The sequence below is a fragment of the Lynx canadensis genome, chromosome X (assembly GCF_007474595.2).
Source record: "Lynx canadensis isolate LIC74 chromosome X, mLynCan4.pri.v2, whole genome shotgun sequence".
NCBI lineage: Eukaryota > Metazoa > Chordata > Mammalia > Carnivora > Felidae > Lynx > Lynx canadensis.
This window is the reverse complement of record NC_044321.2, coordinates 51,859,020-51,884,048: the sequence shown is the minus strand read 5'-3', so window position 1 is coordinate 51,884,048 and position 25,029 is coordinate 51,859,020. Positions and strand designations below refer to the sequence as shown.

General features: G+C 37.7%; 1 protein-coding gene across 1 annotated transcript in view; it reads left to right on the top strand.

Moving 5' to 3' along the window:
* The window catches only part of VSIG4 (V-set and immunoglobulin domain containing 4), a 39,087-nt gene extending 14,376 nt beyond the window's left edge, over positions 1 to 24,711 (top strand). The window contains exons 4-8 of the mRNA XM_030304613.1: positions 15,985 to 16,047; positions 16,582 to 16,659; positions 21,117 to 21,221; positions 23,656 to 23,677; positions 23,994 to 24,711. Coding sequence (XP_030160473.1) covers positions 15,985 to 16,047; positions 16,582 to 16,659; positions 21,117 to 21,221; positions 23,656 to 23,677; positions 23,994 to 24,231 — 506 coding nt within the window. The 3' untranslated portion in view covers positions 24,232 to 24,711. The remainder of the gene's footprint in view (positions 1 to 15,984; positions 16,048 to 16,581; positions 16,660 to 21,116; positions 21,222 to 23,655; positions 23,678 to 23,993) is intronic.
* Positions 24,712 to 25,029: the final 318 nt, after the last annotated feature.

Sequence of the window (25,029 nt, the reverse complement as noted above, 5' to 3'; positions counted from 1 at the left end):
CTCTGTCTCTGTCTCAAAAATAAATAAACATTAAAAAAAATTTAAAAAAGAAGGCGTTGATGCACCAGGTCCCATGATATTGTAGATTGGTTATATACGTGGGGGTGACACAAAAGGTTCCAATCACATTGAAGCTTTATCTGTTGTTGTAAACTAATCAATTGATCTAGAAAAAGTACAGCATGTTGCAAGTCATATGATTGGCTCTCTATTCGGCTATCAATCAGCCGTTGGCTGTTACACAGCCTTTCTGAATCTTGATGCCAGTTTTTACAAAGTGGGTGGTTTGTACAGTCTGATGCAGTGCAAAACTGGCTGTTGTTGCTGTAGCTGTAATAGCTATAATTCCAAGTAGAGTGGTTACGAGTAAAGCTACAAAAAACATGGGTGCAGTGTAAGATACTTTTTAAATATTTCGTCTATGAGATACATTTCAGGGGAATGTGGCCAAGACCGATCCATAATTACAGGCATCCAAATCCCATTACATGCCTTAAGGATATATAAGATTTTTTTATACTGATTAAAAGAAATAGTGGAATTAAGACAAGTATAAAAACAATTATGGCAAGTCAGAAGATTGTTATCAAGGGCCTAATGAGGCATGCCTAACATAAACAGAAAAGGAAGTCTGATACATGCTTGAATTTTATGAGTCTCATTTAATCTAAGAGAGATGGATAATTTATTTGAAGTATTCATTAAGTGGCCTTTCCACGTGGCCATGCCTAATAATCCAGTGCCAATCTTCCAAAGTTCTGAATGAACTGGCCCAGCAGGTAAACGTGGGCTGGGGGAAGTCATCCCTCCTTCATGCCATACAATAGGTTCAGATGTTACATCTAATATGATGTCGTATTGATATTGAAGACATCTGAGCTCTCTTTTGGAGTGTTTGATCCGAGCAGAGCCTACAGAGGCCCAGATAATGCTTCCTTTGGAAGTGTTAAGAAGAACTCTACCAACCTCTCCTCTACAGAGCTCCCAATTAACCCATTCCTCAGGATTTATAATCTTTCTTAATTGACATCAAGGCAATTTAGGAGGGTAATTGTATATAATTCTTTGACTTCTCATGGAGACACCTGTAGTAAGTACAATATAGAGACATTAGTCCCATTGGGTATTTTTGCTATCCATGCCTGTGAATGAAATGTAACACAGTGTTCACCTGTTCCAAAGCATATAGGTGGCCCATCTGCACCTACAGAATATTCAGGGATTATTTTTCCTTCTTCTTCTGGTTTAAATGGACCTCTATTATCATAAGGTCCAGGCAACGGGACTGAATCATTTACATAAACTGGGAAAGAGGGATCATCCCATGTAATTAATCTATTAAGAGGTGGATTTGGAATATAAGCCCAATATGTGTGATTCCCTTTAGTATTCATGGTTAAAGTAAGAACCGACATCATGGCAATAAACAGAGTAGTAGAAGTCTTAGGTGTTCCTCTTTTTTGGAGGATCTGTTCTGCTTCTAGAGTCATCTTCTTCATCTGTCCCCATGTTGGAGGTTTGGCTTTCATTGTTTTTTTTGGTTCTTTTTACCTTTCATTCCAGGCTTAATTCTTCCGTATCTTTCTCCAGTGGTCGAAAATCGTCAACTCTTTCTTTTCACCCATCTGTTCATATCGTGCTTTTAATTGTCAGGCTGGGAGCCAGATATACCCGTTATCTGTGGACACAAGAGCAAATCCTTGACCCCACAATTTAACATACCCAGGGCACCATTGGTTATTATCATTTTTCCAAAATATTGGTTGTGAAAGGGGTCTGGTATTAGAGACTGTGTGATGTTTTTCAGCTGCGGTGAGCTCGTGTTCACCTCTTAAATCCAAAAAAATAAGTGTAAATAATGTTTTCATTAATTGATCCTTTGGATTCAAGGCCATATCCCCTGTTTTTGTTTTTGTAACATGGTTTTTAATGTACGATTAGCACGTTCAATAATAGCTTGACTACAGGAATGCCTGTAGTATGATGAATGCCCCATTTTTGGCAAAATATAAGAAGAGTGTGAGAAGTAAAAGTGGGGCCATTGTCAGTTTAAAGATTCTGGGGGAGTCCCATCATGGCAAATGCTTCTAAAAGGTGCTGAATAACATGGGCCGTTTCTTCTCCTGACAAAGGTGTAGCCCATATAAAACCAGAATATGTATTTATTGATATATGTACATATGCAAGGCAACCAAATTGTGCAACATGAGTAACATCCATTTGCCATAAATCATTAGGTTATTGACCTCTGGGATTAACCCCCTAAGAGTATGGAGGAATAACAATGGGCCCACAGGTGGGGCAGTGTGATAATTTCTTTGGCTTGTTTAAGGGAAATAGAAAAACATTTACTTAAGCCTTTAGCATTAAGATGAGTCATATTGTGAAAATCTTGTGCTGTAATAACAGGAGCTGCCAATAAGGAATCCGCTGTAGCGTTTCCTTCTGCCAAGCGGCCAGGGAGGCCAGAATGAGATCCTATGTGAGTAATGTATATAGGATGGGATTGGTGTTGGAGACAATGTTGGACTTGAAAAAATAAGTCAGACAATTCTGAGCCATCTGAATAAATATTAATGGTTTCCAAAATTTCTTTTAGTATGAAATTAATTGTCAAGTTGGTTTCCATATAACATCCAGTGCTCATCCCAACAGGTGCCCTCCTCAATGTCCATCACCAACTTTCCCCTCCCTCCCACCAGATTTTCAATCATTTGTTTAGAATAGGTTGAATCCGTTAAGATATTGATGGAGGAGGAAACATCCTTAAGTAATAGAAATATGGCAGCGAGTTCAGCCTTTTGTACTAAGGCATATGGAGATTTTACACATTTAGAAGTAGGACCATAATATGCAGAATAACTGGATTTGTTGGCATCTGTAAAATAATTAGGTCCATTTACATGTACCGATTGTACAATTCGAGGCATGATAAAGGAGGTGGTTTTGATAAATTCAATTAACTTGGATTTAGGATAATGGATGTCTATGTGACCTATATTATCTGGAACTCCAAGTTGCCCATGAAATGCATTGCTGATAGGCCATGGATATTTGTGCATGAGACAGAAGTACTATAATTGTCTCAGGGTCTTGGGCTGTTATTTCCTTAAGTCTCTCCCGACCCTTAAAAATCAACATTCCTATTTTGTCTAAATATGTAGGCAATTTTTCAAAGGCTTTGTTGGAAAGAAATATCCATTCTATGATTCCATTAGCCTGCCAAAGTACTCCTGTAGGAGAATGAGGTGATGGTAAAATTAACAAGGAAACAGGTAGCGAGGGGTCAACTTGAGTAAGCTGACTGGAAGCAATTTTTTGTTCATTCCATTGTAATTCTTGGGATGCTTCCGGAGTTAATTTTCTAGAGCTATTTAAATTGGAATTCCCTAAAAGTACATCAAAAAGATGAGTCAGTTGATAAGTAGGTATACCTAGAGTAGGACTTAACCAGTTAACGTCTCCTAATAACTTCTGGAAATCATTCAAAGTATGCAAGGTATCTCTACGAATTTGAACATTTTGAGGCATTATTGAATTTTGTACTAATTTTTGACCTAAATAGAATAAGAGATCTTCAAATTGAACTTTGTCTTCTGTAATAATGAGGCCATCTTCTGAGAGGGTTGCCTGAGCTGCTAAAAAGAGTGCATGTAAATCATGTCGTTCCAGTAACGCTAATAGGCTGTCATCCATGTAATGAATGATCTGAGCATGAGGAAACAGATAATAAATATCAGAGAGGGTCTGCAACAAAAATCTGACAAAGAATAGGACTATTTAACATTCCTTGAGGTAAAACTTTCCATTGAAATCTGTTTATGGGCTTCTCATGATTAATTACAGGAATGGAAAATGCAAATCTTTCCAAATCTTTAGGGTTTAAGGTAATGGAGAAAAAACAATCCTTAAGATCAATAATTATAATTTTCCAGTCTCGAGGGATAGCAGCAGGTGTCAGAAGGCAAGGCTGTAGAGCCCCCATAGATTGTTTGATTTTATTTATGGGTTGAAGATCAGTCAGCATTCTCCATTTTCCAGATTTCTTTTTTATGACAAAAACCGGAGAATTCCAGGGACTAGTTGAAGGTTCAATATGTCCCACTTCTAATTGTTCAGAAACTAAAAATTTTAAAGCTGCCAGTTTTGCTTGAGAAAGTGGCCACTGCTCTATCCATATCAATAACATATGGCTCATAAATGGCTCATCAATAAGCCATTTTAAAGGCAGCACACATTTTTTGTTCTCTGGCAGTGGCCGCTAGGATAAATTTGGATATCCTAGACTTGTGGCTTTATGTTTGGGGAAAATATTGAGGGGTGTTTTAATGCCTTGTTGATTTATGTATAATCCCTTCAGTGGGTCATATCCCATGGCACACATTATATTTTTACTTTGAGTAAATACAGATGGGATATTAATATACGCACCCCATTGTTGAAGTATATCTCTACCCTACAGATTAATGGCAATGTTAGCCACATAGGGTTTAAGAGTTGCAATCTGATCCTTGGGTCCTTCACATCTCATAATCTGTTGACTTCTTTCTATTCCCCCTAAGGAGCCAAGTCCTGTAAAAATTACAGGTACATTTTCAACAGGCCAAGATGAAGGCCAAAACTTTTCAGATATGATGGTAACGTCAGCTCCAGTGTCTCCTAATCCTATAAAAGGTTTATTATTAATTTTAAGATGTATTTTGGAGTGAAAATCTTTCAAAAATGTTTGCCAATATAATTGTTTTCCGGTACTGCAAAAACCTCCAGTTCTGATAACAGGATTGCTTTGGCTCTCTATATAAGGAAGAATATGTACTTGAGCAATTTTATCTCCTGGTTGAATATTATAAGGATTATTGGCCGATATAACTTGAATTTCATTTTCCTAATCACAGTCAATAACACCAGGATGCACATGAATACCTTTAAGTGTAAGACTACTCTGCCCAAAAATAAGGCCTACTGTGCCTTTTCCAAAGGCCCATAAATTCCTGTTCTAACTTTAACGACACCTAAAGAAGGCTGGGTCTATAGCAGGGAGATCTAAGGCAGGACTCCCAGTTGTTGCATGACAGAGGTCTGTGACCTGTCGATGTTGTGGTGTTGAGACCCATTGCTGGATGGATAAAAGCTCATTTTGTTTGTTGGACCCTGAGCTAGGCCCTGTGAGAAGTTTCCCTGATTTTGATCAATATTAAGAGATGGAAGAGGATGCCCATCTTTGTGATATTTGGAATGGCACTGATTGGCCCAATGATATCCTTTTTTACAACGAGGGCATAAAACAATTGGAGACATTAATTTAGATAGATTATCAGTACTGGTATTATTAACATTATGCTTGTTTTTTTTTTTTTTAATTTGTCCTTTATTTTTCAACAGTCTTTCTTCATATGGCCAATTTTTCCACAACCAAACCATTTGGTGTTAGTTTTAAAAGGGCCTGTCTGTCTTATAGCGGCAGCAAAGGGGTTCATATTGTAAAGTGGGGTACCAGTATCAGCACATGCTTTCACATAGTCAGCCATGGACCCAGCAGCCACTCATAGGATGAAGAGCTGGCTGGCATTCTGAATTAGCATTACATAAGCCACAATAGGAACCAACAAATCTCTTAGGCCTGCCTGAGGAATTGTTTTAGCCAAAACATCTCTTGATCTTGCTACAAATTCAACATAAGGTTCAGTATTTCCCTGTTTAACATTTACAAATGAGGGGGTAAACTCCCCTAGAGTAGCTGTACTTTGCCAAGCCATCTTACAGCAATTCTGTACTTGTTGTATTGCTTGATCACTCATACCACATTGATATCTTAATTGAGAATATTCTCCTTGTCCAAAAAGTTGTTCCTTGTCAATAGGAATATTATCATGAATGTTTCTTTCCTCTTGAATCTTAGTCTGATCTTCCCACCAAGTCATAAGTCATAAATATTCAGCACGGGATAAAACAGTTCTAGCCCAAATTTCCCAATCTTTAGGAATCAAGCGTTTGGTATCAGAAAATGCTGAAAGTAAGCCCTGCATATAGAGTTAGTGCCATATTGGACACAAGCCATTTTAAGATCTTTCAAATTTTTTACAAGGATCTGAGAATATTATAGCATTATAGCCTCCATTAGGATATTGTGCATTTGGTGGGAAAGCATTCAGAGTAACCGGAAATATTTCTGGTACCGGTTGCATCAATTCTAAATCTCCTTCCTCCTTAGCCTTTATCAATCCTCACATCAGAGGTGTAATTATAGGGCTCCCATATCCCTTGGAAAGAACTATTATGTGAGGCCGATCATTAGAAAAAGGATTGGAAGTGACTGGATAGGCAGTCTTTCGTTTAACATGAGTAGGAATTTTTGTATTTTTAGGTAAAGGAGCGGGGGGGGGTATACTTTATTATAAGGGGAGGCACTATCCTCCAAGTTATCATTTGTGGGTGGTGGCGGAGGCCATTCTGGTAAAGTATCTTCCGCAGGCGCTATAGCTTTGATTTCTTCAGAGGAAGACTCATCCTCAAAACTATCAGATGTAAAATCTGACTCATCTTCTTCTTGATGAGTTTTTAACTTAAGTGAACTTATATTTTGTTCTGAGTCGGACTGTAAAGGCTGTAAAGCCATCTCAAAGAGAATAAAGACCAAACTTTTAAAGAAATGATATCTCCATTTTGATGAGCACGTCTAAGCGATTTCATAATTAATCTCCATTGTTTAAGGTGTAAAAGATTTTTTCCAGGATAGTTAAACCAATAGCAATGTTTTTTAACCAAGTACCAGAACTCATCAAAAGTTCCTCTTTTCACTTTTACTCCAGAACTTCGCAATAAAGTACGAAGTAATTTAGAGTAAGCTTCATGATCATGAGACAGTGAGTTTCCCATACTTCACTATCCCAGAGCCAGGACTTACCTGTCCTACCGCTCCGCTTTAATCCTCTGTGACTGTAAACCTAAGTAGTCTGGAAGACTGCCTTAACCTGCCGACTAGGCCAATTGTTGCAGGGAGTATAGCTGGAGTCACAAAAGATGAGTCCGCAAAGTTCAGTTAAGTGAAGGTCCTCATACTCGAGTCAGAATGAGGCCCAACTCCAGAATGAAGCTTCTTTTTATTATGATAATTGCTAAAGACTATGTGCATAAAGTCAACTAAGCAAGTGTGTTAATCAATCTAATTGTTTTGCTTTTCAAGGTTGAATTTCAAGTTCACTGGTTTCTATAGCTATAGTAAGGATCAGGTGTGAAGGAAGATCCAGCCCTGGGCAATGTTAATGGCTCTAGGGTTCCTTACAAGCTGCAGCCACATTCAGCTGTGTAAACATGTCCTAAGGCCTTGTACCTTCTCCAGCCCTTTCCTTTTGAAGTCTTTTCCTTTATTGCTTCCCTCCTGCAACTCCCACACAGATCCCACTAAAAAGAAGAACTATACACCAATTTCCCTGTTGAATATAGATGCAAAAATTCTCAACAAGATATTAGCCAACTGGATCCAACCATACATTAAAAAAATTATTAGCCCTAAGTAAGTACAAAAAGATCAAGATCATACCGTGCATATTTTCAGACCATAATGCTATGAAACTTGAAATCAACCACAAGAAAAAATTTGGAAAGGTAACAAATACTTGGAGACTGAAGAACATTCTACTAAAGAATGAATGGGCTAAACAAGCAGTTAAAGAGGAAATTAAAGGGGCGCCTGGGTGGCGCAGTCGGTTAAGCGTCCAACTTCAGCCAGGTCACGATCTCGCGGTCCGGGAGTTCGAGCCCCGCGTCAGGCTCTGGGCTGATGGCTCAGAGCCTGGAGCCTGTTTCTGATTCTGTGTCTCCCTCTCTCTCTGCCCCTCCCCTGTTCATGCTCTGTCTCTCTCTGTCCCAAAAATAAATAAACGTTGAAAAAAAAAAAAGAGGAAATTAAAAAGTACATGGAAGTCAATGAAAATGATAACACCACAACCCAAAACCTTTGGGACGCAGCAAAGGCGTTCATAAGAAGAAACTATATAGCAGTCCAGGCCTTCCTAAAGAGGAAAGAAAGATCTCAGATACACCACCTAACGTTGCGCCTTAAGGAGCTAGGAAAAGAACAGCAAACAAAACCCAAAACCAACAGAAGACAGGAAATAATAAAGATTAGAGCAGAACTTAATTCCATTGAAACCAAAATAACTGTAGAACAGTTCAATGAAACCAGAAGCTGGTTCTTTCAAAGAATTAACAAAACTGATAAGCTACTAGCCAGTTTGATCAAAAAGAAAAAAAAAAGGAAAAGACCCAAATAAATAAAATCAAGAATGTAAGAGGAGAGGTCACAACCAACACAACAGAAATAAAAACAGTAAACAGGGAATATTATGAGCAAGAATATGCCAATAAAAACGGGTAATCTGGAAGAAATGGAAAAATTCCTAGAAACGTATACACTATCAAAACTGAAACAGGAAGAAATATAAAAATTGAACAGACCCATAACCGGTAAGGAAATCAAATTAGTAATCAAAAATCTGTCAAAAAACAAGAGTCCAGGGCAAGATGGCTTTCCAGGGGAATTTTACCAAACATTTCTGGAAGAGTTCACACCTATTCTCTTGAAGCTGTTCCAAAAAATAGAAATGGAAGGAAAACTTCCAAATTCTTTCTATGAAGCCAGCATTACCTTGATTCTAAAACCAGTCAGAGACCACTGTAAAAAGGACAACTTTAGACCAATTTTCCTGATGAATATGGATGCAAAAATCTTCAACAAGATATTAGCCAACAGGATCCAACAATACATTAAAAAAATTATTCACCACGACCACGTGGGATTTGTACCTGGGATGCAGGGCTGGTTCAATATCCACAAAACAATTAACGTGATTCATCACATCAATAAAAGAAAGGACAAGAACCATATGATGCTCTCAAAAGATGCAGAGAAAGCATTTGACAAAATACAGCATCCTTTTTGATAAAAACCCTCAAGAAAGTATGGATAGAAGGAGCATACCTGCAGATCATAAAAGCCATATATGAACGACCCAACACTAATATTATCCTCAATGGGGAAAAACTGACAGCTTTCCCCCTAAGGTCAGGAACAAGACAGGGATGTCCATTCTCGCCACTGTTATTCAACATAGTATTGGAAGACTTAGCCTCTGTAATCAGACAACACAAAGAAATAAAAGGAATCCAAATCAGCCTGGAGGAGGTCAAACTTTCACTCTTCACAGATGACATGATACTCTACATGGAAAACCCAAAATATTCCACAAAAAAAACTGCTAGAACTGATTCATGAATTCAGTAAAATGGCAGGGTATAAAAATCAATGCACAGAAATCTGTTGAATTTCTATAACAATGAATCAATAGAAAGAGAAATCAAGGAATCGATCCCATTTACAATTGCACCAAAAACCATAAAATACCTAGGAATAAATCTTACCAAAGAGGTGAAAAACCATACACTGAAAATGATAGAAAGCTTATGAAAGAAATTGAAGAAGACACACACAAAAACGGGGAAAATATTCCATGCTCCTGGATAGGAAGAACAAATATCGTTAAAATGTCAATACTACCCAAAGCAATCTACATATTCAATGCAATCCCTATCAAAATAACACAAGCATTCTTCACAGACCTAGAACAAATAATCTTAAAATTTGTATGGAGCCAGAAAAGTCCCAGAATAGCCAAAGCAATCTTGAAAAAGAAAACCAAAACAGGAGGCATCACAATCGCAGACTTCAAGCTATACTACAAAGCTGTAATCATCAAGACAGTATGGTACTGGCACAAGAACAGATACTCAGATCAATGGAACAGAATAGAGAACCCAGAAATGGACACAAAAACGTATGGCCAACTAATATTTGACAAAGCAAGAAAGAATATCCAATGGAATAAAAACAGTCTCTTCAGCAAGTGGTGCTGGGAAAACTGGACAGGGACATGCAGAAGAATGAACCTGGACCACTTTCTTACACCATACACAAAAATGAACTCAAACTGGATGAAAGACCTAAATGTAAGACAGGAAGCCATCAAAATCCTCAAGGAGAAAGCAGGCAAATACCTCTTTGATCATGACCACAGCAAGTTCTTACTCAACACGTCTCCAGAAGCAAGGGAAACAAAAACAAAAATGAACTACTGGGACCTCATCAAAATAAAAAGCTTCTACACAGCGAAGGAAGCAATCAGCAAAACTAAAAGGCAATTGACAGAATGGGGAAGACATTTGCAAACGACATGTAGTCTTTCTTTCCAATATTGATGTGTTTTATTTTTTTATTGCACAATTTCCTTGGTTAATACCTCAGTACAATGGTAAATAAGCATGGTGAGAGTGGACATAATTGTCTTGTTTTTGATCTTATAAGAAAAGCTTTCAGTCTTTTACCATTAAGTACAATGTTTGCTGTATGTGTTTTTTTAATGTTTTCTTATTTTTCAGAAAGAGTGTGAGCAGGGGAAGGACAGGGAGAGGGGGAGAGAGGTTCTGAAGCAGGCTTTTCTCTGACAGCAGCAAAACCCATGTGCGGCTCAAACTTGAACTGTGAGATCATAACCTGAGTTTAAGTCAGATGCTCAACTGATTGAGACATCTAGGTGCCCCATGTGTGTTTTATATAAATACTTTTATCAGGCTGAGAAAATTGCCTCTATTCCTAGTTTGCTTAATGTTTTTTTTTTTTTTTATAATTAAAGAGTGTTGGATTACGTCAAGTGCATTTTCTGTGTCTTTTCTATTAATGGAATGTATTGCATTGATTCATTTCTCATATGTTGAATCAATCCTGCATTCCTGGGATAAACCCTAATGGTTATGGTACATAATCTTTTTAATATGCTTCTGGATTTTATATGCTTGTATTTTATTAAGTAGTTTCACATTTATATTCATAACACATAGTGTTTTTTTTTTTTGTTTTCTTTTCTTTTGATGTCTTTATCTGCTTTTGTATCAGGGTAATACTGGTCTCATATATGAAGTTGGGAAGAGTTACCTTCCTAGTTTTAGAAAGAATTGGTGAAGAATAGGCATTAATTTTTCTTTAAACCTTTTGTAGAATTCATCACTGAAGCCATCTGGGCCTAACCCTTACTTTGTGGGAAGGTATTGAATTAGAGATCCAATCTTTTTACTTGTTAAATTTCTACCTATTCGAGTTTTCTATCTCTTCTTTTGTCAGTTTTAATAGTTTGTAAATTTCTAGGAATTTCTCTTACATCTTAACTAATTCATTGTCTTACAGTTATTCATAGTATTCCCTTAGAATTATTTTTATTTCTACAAAGTTAGTATTAAGGTCCTCTTTTTATTAAATATATTAAATATTTTAACAATTTGAGTTTTCTTTCTTTTTCCCAGGTTGGTCTAGCCAAAAGCTTGTCAATTTTGTTGATTTTCTTTAATAACCAAATTTTGGGTTTGTTGATTTTCTCTATTAATTTCCACTTACTATTTCATTTATTTCTGCTAAGTATTTTCTTCCTTCTCTTTGTTCTCTGTTTAATTTGCTTTTCTCTTTCTAGTTTTCATTTTAAGGTGGAAGATTAGATTATTGGCTTGAGAGCTTCCTTATTTTCTGAAGTAGGTATTTATAGTTATTAATTTTTCTTTGAGTACTACTTTCACTTCCTCCAATAAGTTTCAATATGTTGTGTTTTAATTTTTGATCATCTCAAAGTATTTTCTTATTTCCTGATAAGTTTCTTTTGACCCACTGGTTAATTGGGAATGTGTCATTTAATTTCCATATATTTGTGAATTTCTCTAATTTTCTTCTGTTAATTATTTCTAATTTAATTTCATTGTGGTTGGAGAAAATAGTTTGCATTGTTTTAGTTGTTTCAAATTTACTGAGCCTGAATTTGTGGCCTAACATATGGTCTGTTCTGGATAATGTTCCATATGCACTTCAGAAGCGCATATATTCTGCTGTTGTGTGGAGTGCTCTGTATATGTCAGTTAGAGCCATTTAGTTAACAGTCTTGTTCAAGAAGTGTTGTTCAAATCTTAAATTTTCTTCTTATCTTTCATCTAATTTTTCTATCCATAACTGAAACTACAGTATTGAAGCCTCAAACTATTATTGTTGAATTGTTTATTTCTCTCTAAAATTCTATCAGTTTTTGCTTCGTGTATTTTGGGGCTGTTTTATTAGAAGTAGTTATGTTTATAATTGTAATGTTTTCTTGATGGATTGACTCTTAAAATTATAAAATGTCTTTATCTCTAATAACAGTTTTTGTCTTTAAGTCTATTTTGTTGAATACTTGTATAGCTACTCCAGCTGTATTTTAGTTACTGTTTGCATGGTATATCTTTTTCCATACTTTCAAAACATTTATGTGTTTGAATCCTACATATACATACAATGCAGTTAGATTGTTTTCTTTTTTTTTTTTTTTTATTTTATTTTTGGGACAGAGAGAGACAGAGCATGAACGGGGGAGGGGCAGAGAGAGAGGGAGACACAGAATCGGAAACAGGCTCCAGGCTCTGAGCCATCAGCCCAGAGCCCGACGCGGGGCTCGAACTCACGGACCGCGAGATCGTGACCTGGCTGAAGTCGGACGCTTAACCGACTGCGCCACCCAGGCGCCCCGATTGTTTTCTTTTTTAATGTAAGTTGTCTTTTTAAATTTTATTGTGGTTTGAGTACTGTTGACAAACAATATTACATTAGTTTCAGATGTAAAACATAGTGATGTAACATCTCTATATGTTATGCTATGCTAACAAGTGTAGCTACTACTTGTCACCATACAATGCTATTACAATATCATTGACTATATTCCCTATGTCGTGCCTTTTATTCCCATGACTTATTCATTCCATAATTGGAAGCCTGTATCTCTTACTCCCCTTCATGCATTTTCCCCTTCCCTTAACCCCCATTCCCTCTGGCAAGCATCAGTTTGTTTTCTGTATGTATAGGTATGATTATGCTTTTTGTTTATTTGTTTATGTGTTTTGTTTTTTTAGATTCCACATAATTATGTTTTCCTATCCACACTACCAATCTTTGCCTTTAAATGTGATAATTTAATCTATTCATATTTAATGTAATTGTTTACAAAACAATGTGTCTGCCCTTTTGTTATTTGTTTTATATATATCCTGTTATTATTTCATTTTTCAATTCCCCCTCCTTTACGCTATTATTGTAAAAGATTACATCTTTATGCATTATAATCACATTAACATTATTGCTTTATGTAGTTGTCTTTTAAATCAGATAGAAAAAAATGAGTTACAAATAAAAAATACATTTATACTTTCTTTATATTTACTTATGTAGTTATATTTTTTGATGTTTTATTTCTTCATGTTGATCCAAGTTACTATCTAGTGTCCTTTTATTTCCAATTGAAGACTACCCATAGGATTCTTCATATGACAAATCTGCTGGTGACAAACTCTCCCAGTTATTGCTAATCTTGGAATACTTCAATATCTTCTTTGTTGTTAAACTGCAGTTTTGCTAAATATATAATTCTTGATTGAAATTCATTTTTTTAGTACTTTGAATATTATCTCACTGTCTTATGGCTTCCATTGTTTCCATTGAGAAATCAGCCATAAATCTTTTTTTTTACATAAATGCATGTTATTTTTTAAAATTTATTTCTTTAAATTCAAATTAGTTGACATACAGTGTAGTACTGGTTTCAGGAGTAAAACCCTGTGATTCATCACTTACACATAACAGCCAGTGATCATCACAACTAGTGCCCTCCTTAATACCCATCACACATTTAGCCCATCTTCCCACCCACCGCCCCCCATCAATCCTTAGTTTGTTCTCTGTATTTAAGAGTTTCCCATGGTTTGCCTCCCTCGCTGGTTTTATTTTATGTTTCCCTCCCTTCCTCTATGTTCATTTCTTTCGTTTCTTAAACTTTACATATGAGTGAAATTTTAGAATTTCATATATGATGACTTCCTTGTTGTTTCATTGGCTTTGGCTTTTGATTATGTGTCTAATTGTAGATTTTTTTTTCAAAAATTTTTTTCCTACTGGGGTTCATTGAGCTTCTTATATTTGAAGAATAATGCTTTTCATCAAATTGAGATTTTTAAAGTTATTTTAAAAATAATATTCCATCTGTAATTTTCCATCCTCTCTTTTTAGGACTTTCATTATGTGTACATCGGTACACTTGATGGTGTCCCACATGTCTCTGAGGGACTGCTCACTTTTCCTCATTCATTCTATTTTCTGTTTTTGTGGCTAATTTCAATTGTCATCTTTTCAAGTTTAATGATTTTTTTGCCACGTTAATTAGCTCTAGTAAAATTTTCTCCCAATGATTTTTTCTTTTGGTTATTGTAAATTTCAACTGAAGCATTTGTAGATGGCTCCTGTTTTATAATTTATGTCTCTTTTGATATTCTCTATTTGGTTTGAATCAGTTTCATTCTTTTAGGTCTTCAGACATGAATGTTTTAATTTTTGAACAGATTTAAAATAATTTATTTAAAATCTTGGTTTAGTAAGTCTAATACCTATACTATGTCAGAAACAGTTTCTATTCATTGAGTTTTCACCTGTTTATGAGCTGTACTTTCTAATGTTTTTGAATATCTCATAATTTTGTTGAAAACTGTTTTTTAAACAGTTTTTTATATTTTTATATTTTAAACAATATAATGTAGCAATTCTGGAAGCCTGATTCTCTCTCTCTTTCTCCAGGGCTTAATGTTGGCATTGCTTGTTGTCTTAGATACTGTTTATTTGTTTAGTGACTTTACTGAACTAATTCAGTATAGTCTTTTGTATTCTTTATCATGGATGGCCAACAAAGTCTCTACTAGTTTAGCTTGATAGTTAGCAAATGATTGGATAGAGAATTCCTTAAATACCTAAGACAAACAAATGTCCCACTCTTTTCTAAAGAGCTCTGTTGCCTGTAGACATATGTCCTTAACACTCACCCAGGAAGCTTATAACTGCCATAACCTTCACTCCCTGCTTATGCAGAGCCCCAAGGCTAGCCAGAGGTAAGGACTCATGACCTTCTCATGTCTTTCCTGAACATGAACACAGCACTATGCTTGGCAAGTGCATTCCTTCTAGATTCTTAGGAATGTGTCAGAGATTTTCATAGCCCCTATTGACATTTAATTCTTCAGTTTTTCCTTTTCAACTTTTTGGTCAGTCTCTTGTTTCCCTCAACTGTTATCCATTGCTTCAAGCAGATGTATGACACATATACCCTTTTCCCAAGGGAGAATTTTAGCATGGAGTAATCAATAAAGACAAGCGTTTTGAGTCAGAGAACCCACACACATGTCAAATAATGACAGTTGCTTGGAAACTAAACTGTTCTGCTAACTCAAGGCTACTAATGGCCTGGGAAGGAGTAATGTATTTAGAAAAAGTTAAAATGCCACACAATTGCTGTTATTAACAACATTTAGCTGTTTTTATCCTAAAAATGCTCCCTGGATTGATGCAAACCTCTAGCTATTTATTTTTTACTTTGGAAAACAGTTGATTTTTGTTTGTTCGTTTGTAAAAAAAAGTTGATTTTTTAAAAACTTTGCCAGTTATTTTATTGCTTTTGTAGAGAAGTAAATACCCAGAATTCATAACTCTACCATTTCCACTGACATCACCCATAGCCACCTTCTTTGTAATACTTCCTAAATCTCTCTCAAGAAAATTAATAGCCAAATTTCATAAGTTATTAAAAGCAAAGTATGTCTTTTTAATCCATGTTGAAAGATGCTCAGGACTATAGCTACACATTTATTAGAGGCCTATGAATCCTGGCTTAAGCTTGCCTTAGAAAGATGTGAAGGATGACCAGGTAACACCCAACTTTTCAGCATCATAAGAAAAGTGTTGAGACAGGTCCAGGTATGGACCTGACTGACCTTTACTTACTTTCTCCTACTTAGCTTTCTTTATTACTTACTAATTTCTCCAGAGCATTCAACTGTTCACTCAAGGGTACCAGGGCCCTTGACTGGTCTCCCTTTTCCTTGCAGACTCTTCCAAGTCACTCAAGACTAAGACTGAGACACCTACAACAATGCAATCTCCCTTGAAAGGTGAGTTTTACTATGGTTCTGTGGGTGCAATAGAGGTCTGAAATGATGTCATGGAAACCAAAGAAGAAGGTTCAATGCCATTATATTTGTAATAAGAGGTTACTGGGTTCCTCAGAGAAAACATAGCAATAACAGAATGGAAATAAAAGAAAGGGAGAAATGATTAAAATGTTGTGAAGAAGTGGAATAATGAATATGTATATTCTTCTTTGTAAGAACATCTGAGGCAAAAGTAAGAAAAGAGTTAGAGTACTCATGTTGGAAAAGAGAAAACTCTGACTTATGTTTTGCTCCTAATCTGACTTTCTGTGGGACTTTGGATATGTTGCCCACCCTCCATGGGCCTCTTCCCACCACCAACAGTAAGAAACTAAGATACATCATCTCATAGTACCAGTGGTCAATTCCTTTCCAGGAATTCTGGAAAGCTCAGAATAAATTCCCAGTGAAGGTACCCAAACTTTTCAGCCACCCTTTGCCTCATAGTTCTTGGATGGAAGAGAGGCCTCTGATCCTAATACCTTGTTCTTATAGCAACATCTACAGTGACCTCATTTTGGAAGTGGACCACTGAAGTGGATGGCTACTCTGGGGACACCAGTGCTGAACCAGGTAAGCAAATGGACAGGACTTCTATCCTTTCTTCTTGGCTCTGAACTTTGCAACTGAAACTTTTCATAATACACACTATTCTGTGGCATTCAACTCTTCAAACGAATGCTGCACAATGGTCAAAGGCCCTGGAGATGAGCTTAATGGGTGGGATGGGGAGGGACAGATGCAGATTCAGTAATGAGTCAGAGTGTGGTTAAGCGGTATTTGTGTTTTTAGCTGGTTTACTGTTGTCATAGTAATACACCTCCCAAACACTCTAAGCAAGAATAGTAATTGGACTATGACCTCAGCCAGCTCTCTTAGGGATATAGGTATTGGATCATATAAGGATAATGTGAGGGCCTTGTTACTTGAGCTCTTAACCAGGACTCACCAAGAAGCTTGTAGCTGATTTCTGAGTTCTCGAGAGTTTCAAGGATCCCTAAGTCATGGTATCAAAGATCCAAACCCCGAAGAGAAGCTTGTTTCCCTGGAACTTAGCTTGTTTGCACTGGTATGACTGCATTGATTGTTAAAATAATGAAATATAGGGGCGCGTGGGTGGCTCAGTCAGTTAAGCGTCTGACTTCACCTCAGATCATGATCTCATGGTCCATGGTTTCATGCCCCGCATCCAGCTTTGTGCTGACAGCTCAGAGCCTGGAGCTTGCTTCAGATTCTGTGTCTCTGTATCTCTCTGTCCTTCCCCTGCTTTCTCTTTCTCTCTTTCTCTCTCAAAAATAAATCAGTGATAATTTTTTTCAAAAAAATAATGAAATGCGTTCATACTACTTGATAATTAGCTACTTCCCTTAATAATCGAAATCCCCATTATCAGAAGAGCTGCCCTCACTTATCCCTTAGAACTCTCCAGACCACACATTGTCCTGCAACAAAAGTGTGTAGTAGAGACCCCAAGTTTATAGTAAACATCTATTTCGATTAGCTGATGCTAAATAGTGATGACTGTCACTATTGGTCTCATTCTCTGATTGTATACCATTAATGGTGGACTTCTTAATACCCATGTACTTCTCCCCTTTTGGCTGTACAACATTGTATCTTTAGGCATAGCCCAAAGCTGTTTTGTGGGCTACTTTTGAATTGCCACCTTTGGTTTGAAGGTTTCCATATTGCATGGCTTTTGCAGGGCAACATCCAATAAGACAAGGGAGATGAGAAGATAATTTTTGGAGAGTTATTTTGATAAAATGAGAAGATAACCCCAAGGGAATGGAAATTTTCAGATATTGGGTGTGTGCATTGCATCCTCTATCAAGTTTTGTTCTTGTTGTTTTGTTTGTTTTTGTTTTTGTTTTTACTACTTGATTCCCTCCAAGGGAGATTCTTCCTTCAATCTCTAATGGTTTATAGCTTGGGTTCTCTTATTCCATCCTAAAGCATCAGAATACACATTCTTCTTAAGTGCACATGGAACATTCTCCAAAGTAGATCACATACTAGGTCACAAACCAGGCCTCAACAAGGACAAAAAGACTGAGATCATACCATGCATATTTTCTGACCACAGCACTATGAAACTTGAAGTTAACCACAAGAAAAAATTGGAAAGACTGTAAATACATGGAGATTAAACAACATGCTACTATAGAATGAATAGGTTAAGAAAGAAATCAAGGAAGAAATTTTTTTAAATACATGGAAACAAATGAAAATGAAAACACAATGGTCTAAAACTTTTGGGATGCAGCAAAGGTGATGATAAGAGGGAAGTATATAGAAATACAGGCCTGCCTCAAGAAGCAAGAAAAATCTAAAACAACCTAACCTTACACCTAAAGGAGCTAGAAAAATAACAACAATGAAGCCTAAAACCAGAAGGAGTAGGGAAATAATAAAAATTAGAGCAGAAATACATGATATAGAAACTAAAACAACCAAACAAAAACAGTAGAACAGATCAATGAAACCAGGAGATGGTTCCTTGAAAGAATCAATAAAATTGATAAACCTCTAACCATACTTATTAAAAAGAAGACAGAAATGACCCAAATAAATAAAATCACAAATGAAAGAGGAGAGATAACAACCAACACCAGAAAAATAAAATTATAGGAGAATATTATGAAAAATTGCATGTTAACAAATTGAACAATCTGGAAGAAATGGAGAATCAAAAAATCAAAGAAATACAGCTTGGATTCTCTCAGCTTCAATCACAGTTCTGGGGACCACAAATACTAGTTGTTTTTATTTTATTTTTTAATTCAAGTATAATTAACACACAGTGTTATATTAGTTTCAAGTATACAATGTAATGATTCAACAATTCTATACACTGCTGAGCACTCATCACGATAAGTGTACTCCTAATCCCCTTCACTTATTTTACCCATCCCTCCACCCACCTCCCCTATGACAATCACCAGTTTGTTCTCTATATTTGAGTGTTTTTTGTTGTTTCTTATTCTATTTGTTTCATTTCTTACTTAAATTCCACGTATGAGTAAAGTTATGTGTTATTTGTCTGTCTCTGACTTACTTATTTCACTTAGCATTATATCTTCTAGATCTATTTTATTCAAATGACAAGATAGTACTTTTTATAGGTGCGTAATATTACAGAGAGACAGCACAAGTGGGGGAAGGACAGAGAGAGAGGGTGAGAGAGGATCCCAAGCAGACTCCATGCTGTCAGCACAGAGCGTAATACGTGCTTGATCATATGAACCATGAGATGATGACCTGAGCTGAAATCAAGAGTCAGATGCTTAACCAACTCAGCCATCCAATGCCCAATATTCCAGATTTATAAGACAAAATATTTTAGGGTCTGGTAAAAATAAAGCCAGTTGTAGCAACAAATCCTAAGGATAATTGAGTTTCTTTCTCTACCCCTCTCTATCCACTGATCTCACCCCTTAGATTCAGAATATTGTAGCTATAAGTGCATTAGACATTATATAATCTTTTCACTAAACTTAAGGGGAAACTAATACATACTCAATAATTTGACTAAAGTCACTATAATTTATTTTTCTAATATGGCTATAAAAATAAGTGCCTCAAACTTAGTGCCTTAAAATAACACAAATCTATTATCATACACTTCTGATGATCAGATGTTTGACACATTGAGCTAAGATCAAGGTATCAGCAGGGCTGTGTTTTTTTCTGGAGGTTTTGGGGAAAAATTAGTTTCTTTTTTTTTCTAGCTTCTAGAAGCTGCTCACATTCCTTGGATCTTGATCTCCTTCCACCATTTTCAAAACTAGCAATGCAGCATCCTCAAGTCTCTCTCTAATTCTGACTTCTTTTGCTTTCCTCAACTTTTTAAAAATTTATTTATTTATTTTGAGGGAGAGAGAGAACATGAGCAGAGTAGGGGCAGAGAGAGGGGAAAGGAAGAGAATCCCAGGTTGTCTCTGCAGTATCAGCGCAGAGCCTGATGTGGGGCTTGAACTCACTAACTGTAAGATCATGACTTGAGCTAAAATCAAGAGCTTGTTGCTTAGCTGACTGAACCACCCAGTTGCCCCACCCCTCTTTAACTTTTAAAAGACTGATTACATTGAACCCACCAAGGTAATTCAAAATAATATCCCCATCTCATGGTCAGCTAATTAGCAACTTTAAATATATCTGCAACCTTAATTCTTCCTTACAATTTAAACTAAAATTCTCACAGGTTCTGGGGATTTGGATGTGGACATTTTTGGAGAACTATTATTCTGCCTACCACAGTCATACAGCAAGGAAATAACAGATCCAGGACTAAAAGCCCAGTCCAGTGGTTTCCTTCAGCTTATAGGCATAATTGGGATAGTTAACTCAGGAGACTCTAGAAATATGTTTTGAGGAAAAAGAAATCTGAGTACTTGCCCAGAAAGAGTGAAGAAAATAATTCTTTTGGCTAGACATAATTGACCAGAGTATCAATTAGGTAGCATTTTGTGAAGTGGGGAAGTCAAGGTACTATTTTCCTTTAAGAGAAGGTGAAAATATCTTTTCTTGGCCCCCTGGAAAGCCTGGATGACTAGTTCAAATGTCCAAGCCAATCAGCCATCAGTTAGTGGGCTTGGAAGATTGTATTTATACATGGAGTCTCTCGCCTCTCTCAACTCTTTCTCGTAGGTCTCGGGTCTTTTCTCTCTGAATAGAAAATAAAGCCAGGAGAAAATTAAAAATGGAAAAGAAAATGTTATGGCGGGGTGCCTGGTTGGCTAGTTGGTTAAGTGGCCGAGTCTTGATTTCAGCTCAGGTCATGATCTCACGGTTTGTGCTTTTCAGCCCCACATCAGGCTCTGTGCTCACAGTGCAGAGCCTCCTTCAAATCCACTGTTTCCCTCTCTCTTTCCCTCACCCACTACTGCTCTCTCTCTCTCAAAAATAAGTGAATGTTTAAAAAAATAAAAAAATTTAAAAAGTTATGGGCTGGTTGGGCTGTTCCTTGGAGTTTCTGTTTTTAAACTCATTTTCAACCATATACTTCTTGGTCTTGTTTTGCCTCCTAGGAAAGGGCCTACCTACCTTTTCCATCATTCTCATCATTTCCCTATGCTGTATGATGGTCTCCATCCTGGCTTATGTAATGCTCTGCCGGAAGACATCCCAACAAGGTCAGTTATGAATATAACTGAGTGGCTTTTGCTCATTAATTCATTCTGATAGTATAGTTAAGCATAAATTCTGTACCAGCCACTGTGATAGGCACTTCAAAGAGCTCCCAGCCTAGAGTGGGAGTGAGAAAAGGAGTGTATGGAGATAGATATGCAAGCCAACAATGACAAGATCATGTGTGGAAGTTAATTCAGAAATCTTTGTTAACTAGCTTAATGAAAGCCATCACTGTAATGGTTTGTCTCATGAGGATGCAAGAGAAATGGAAGTCACAATCCTTGGCTTCAAGTTTCTTACAATTTATTTAGAATATTCAAAGTAGAAATATGAAGTTTATCAATAATCATACATAACAATAAAGGTTATAGACTCAAAGCCTGGAGAATATAATCAATGATAAGGTTTCCAGAGGAAAGGAGAGTCAGTTAAGGCTGAAGAGATTAGCAAGAACTTTTAGGAGGAGGCGGGACTTAGACCAGGCCTTGGAGGATGAAAAAAAAATTAGAAGGCAGTATTCCAGGAAGAAGGAATTACATGAGCAAAGGTGCAAAAGCTTACAAGATGACGGTGAGTGGGGCCATCGATGTAGAAAATTCAGAGGGGAAATTCAGGAGAAAAGGAAATTTTATTATTGATAACAGAGTATCTTAAATAACAGGTTAAGGAATTTGGAAATTTTTTCTCTAGGCCTTCCAAAGGAACTAAAATCAGCAATTTAAAAAAAATAATAAATGGATGACATCATGGAGGTGCAGTTGTCAGGGCCATTTAATAACTGTGAGCCAACAGAGGAGTAAAAAGGGAATTTGGATGTTGATTTCTAAGTAAAAAATCTGGTTACACCTCAATGCCTGCTGCACTGGCCATTTTGCCTAACATTAGTGTGTCTTTTTCTCCATAGAAGCTTCTATTCCCAAGTAGCCTAGTTTCCACTATGAGTTTCTGCAGCCAAAGAGGAGAAGGTAACCTATTTCCTTCTCCTGGGTCTTAAGTATAAGCTCAGGTCTTGGCCAGTCAGGGTGGCTATGACCCATGAGGCTGAACTTGGAAGTAGAGATAACTCAAGTAGCCACAAATCCCAGTGAAAACAACATTCATCATAGTCTCAATGAGATTAGGTGTAAACTGTAACCATATTATATTGTTTCCCACACAAAAACCCTATAGGGCTGTTCATGGCCGAGGGAATAGAAGTCAAAATTTGAATTCCATTCAAGACCCTCTCTGATGTGGCTTTAGCCTATTTTCTTGACCCCCATCACTCCTTAATTTCATTTCTAATCACTGGGCTCAAATAGGCAAATATGCCACATACACCTAATACCTCTATGCTTTTTCCCTTCTGGATTGCCTTCTCATGATTGCCTTCCCAGAATTTCTATTTTTATCTCTCTATAATGGAGATAGCCTTAGGCCATTAATTCAATTTAACATGTGAATAGTATGTGCCAAAGTATGGACATATAAAAAATGAAATAGATAACACCTGTGGTATGGGAGCTATCAGGCCAGTGGGGCAGGTAAGACATGGAAACACAGGGCTGTATCACAAAGCAGAGGACCTGTGGCATGCTCTGTTTTCTTTCTTGTGTTTGAATGCATGCATTCCCAGTTGCATTCTTGAAAGTTTATAAACTCCTAGAGGGAAGTACCAAGAAACATCCATGTTTGTATCAGGTTATAGAGCCTTTTTTTTTTAATTTTTTTTTCAACGTTTATTTATTTTGGGGACAGAGAGAGACAGAGCATGAACGGGGGAGGGGCAGAGAGAGAGGGAGACACAGAATCGGAAACAGGCTCCAGGCTCTGAGCCATCAGCCCAGAGCCCGATGCGGGGCTTGAACTCACGGACCGCGAGATCGTGACCTGGCTGAAGTTGTACGCTTAACCGACTGCGCCACCCAGGCGCCCCAAAGGTTATAGAGCCTTTAAGCCTGCACGGACTGCAGATAGTTCTCCTCCACAGACACTAGGAGGAAATGTTGACCTACTTCAGGATTTTTTCTGAAAGCAGAGTGGAGATGAGTGCATTTGGAAATGGCTTAGGCCATGGTCCCTGAGAGGCTAATTTAGCCCCTTCTGCCTGGGCCCTGGCCTGGCCAAGTTTTCACAAAAACTCCCTGGGGATCTTCGGCAAGATTTCTGGGTTGAGAGTGGGTCCAGCTCCAGTGTTCCTTCCTCTACCACACCAAGCAACTGTTCCAGCCCAATGTCCTGAACCAGAGTATACCAAAGAGGACAGTAACAAAGTGTACTTACTCTTCCTTTCTCTGAGAAATCTGTATCCCTGTGTTTCAGTTTATCTTCCCAATACCTCCTAATGGAGATATCTCTTTTTGTCTCTCCTTCCATCATTCTTTGGTAACCAGTGTCCATGTTTGGCCCTTGTCCACTCCCCATGGAGACTTCTGACTTGATTTCTTCTTTTTCTAGAGCACGTCTATGAAGTGGCCAGGTAAGATTACCTCTGCTTTTCCATCTTCTGACCCCTTCCCTGCCCTCATTCTGTTTGTCACTGGCATGGAGGAATTCTAAGCCCAGAGGCCTTCAGGGTCAGGGAATAGCTTTCTTCCCCCTCTGAAGCACCTCCGGAGGTTCTTTCTTGGCCCACTGATGACATGGAATAATCCAGGCCCACCAGCCTCCTGTTCCCAGAATCTCTTAGTAACAAGAGCCTAAGGGTCAGTTGGCAAGAATTGGGGCAGAAGTGTGGGAAACTAGAGTCCCAGCTTCAAGCCCCTCTTTATGTGTGGTGGGATCTTGGGCCACAGGGCACATTCCAGGGAGGACAGCAATTCTGGTGAAACCTGGAGAGTGGCTATTTTCACAAGTGACTGCTCCAGTGAAGAGCCATCTTCCCAGACTCCGGGCAATGACTACTCTGACGATCCCTGCTTGGGCCAGGAGCACCAGATCATCGCCCAGATCAATGGTGACTATTCTCGCCTGCTGCACACAGTTCCTCCAGATTATGAGCTTTTGACCACCAAAGACAAGAGCACCTGGTAGGCCATGGTCTGCTGACATAATTGCCTAGTCAGCCCCTGAATTCTGCACAGCCATCCTCCCTGCTACTTCCATTCCTGGATAGCCCAACGGGTCTTTCATCACTGAAGTTCTAAGAGTGACTGGCTTTGCCCAAGAAGTTATATGCACTGCAAGCAAGCCTGCTGCTGGGTCATGTCTTAGACCCTTTTATTATCCCTTCTGCTTCTTCTCTTCAAACACCAGAGGGAAGTTCCGATAGCACTAAGACGTGGTCATCATGCTTCCAGACACCACACAGCTTTGGTCTCTTGCCACCAGAAGACCAGAGGGAAATGCAGCTTTGCCTGCTCGGGGGATCGGTTGTGTCCAGGATCACTTCCCTTTCTTCAGGGCCAGATACCTTTTTGTGTAACAAGCTAGGGTTAAGTTTTGCTCCTGAGCTGTGAGTCTAGTGCTCTGGTATTCTTTTGGTGCTCAATAAATATCAAATCATGATAGCAACCTTGGTTATATTGGTCTTCTCTCAAGTACCTATCAAGTGATTAAAATGAGACTGGTTGAGATGTTTGGGGACTTGGAATTATGAATAGTACCTTTTCTTTTTTTTGTCTTTCTCTTTCCCACACATACCATCTTTACTTTACTTCAGATGTGGGCCCATCTGGGACACAATGAATATTTGGCAAATTCGTATTCAACTATCTTCCATTCCCTTCCCTGTTATCCTGCCAACTCCATTTGGATGACTCTCCTAAGTCAATTGGAAACCTGAAAATGAGGGACCCCCTCTTCTGGTTCAGGGGACTGTGGAAGCAGAGA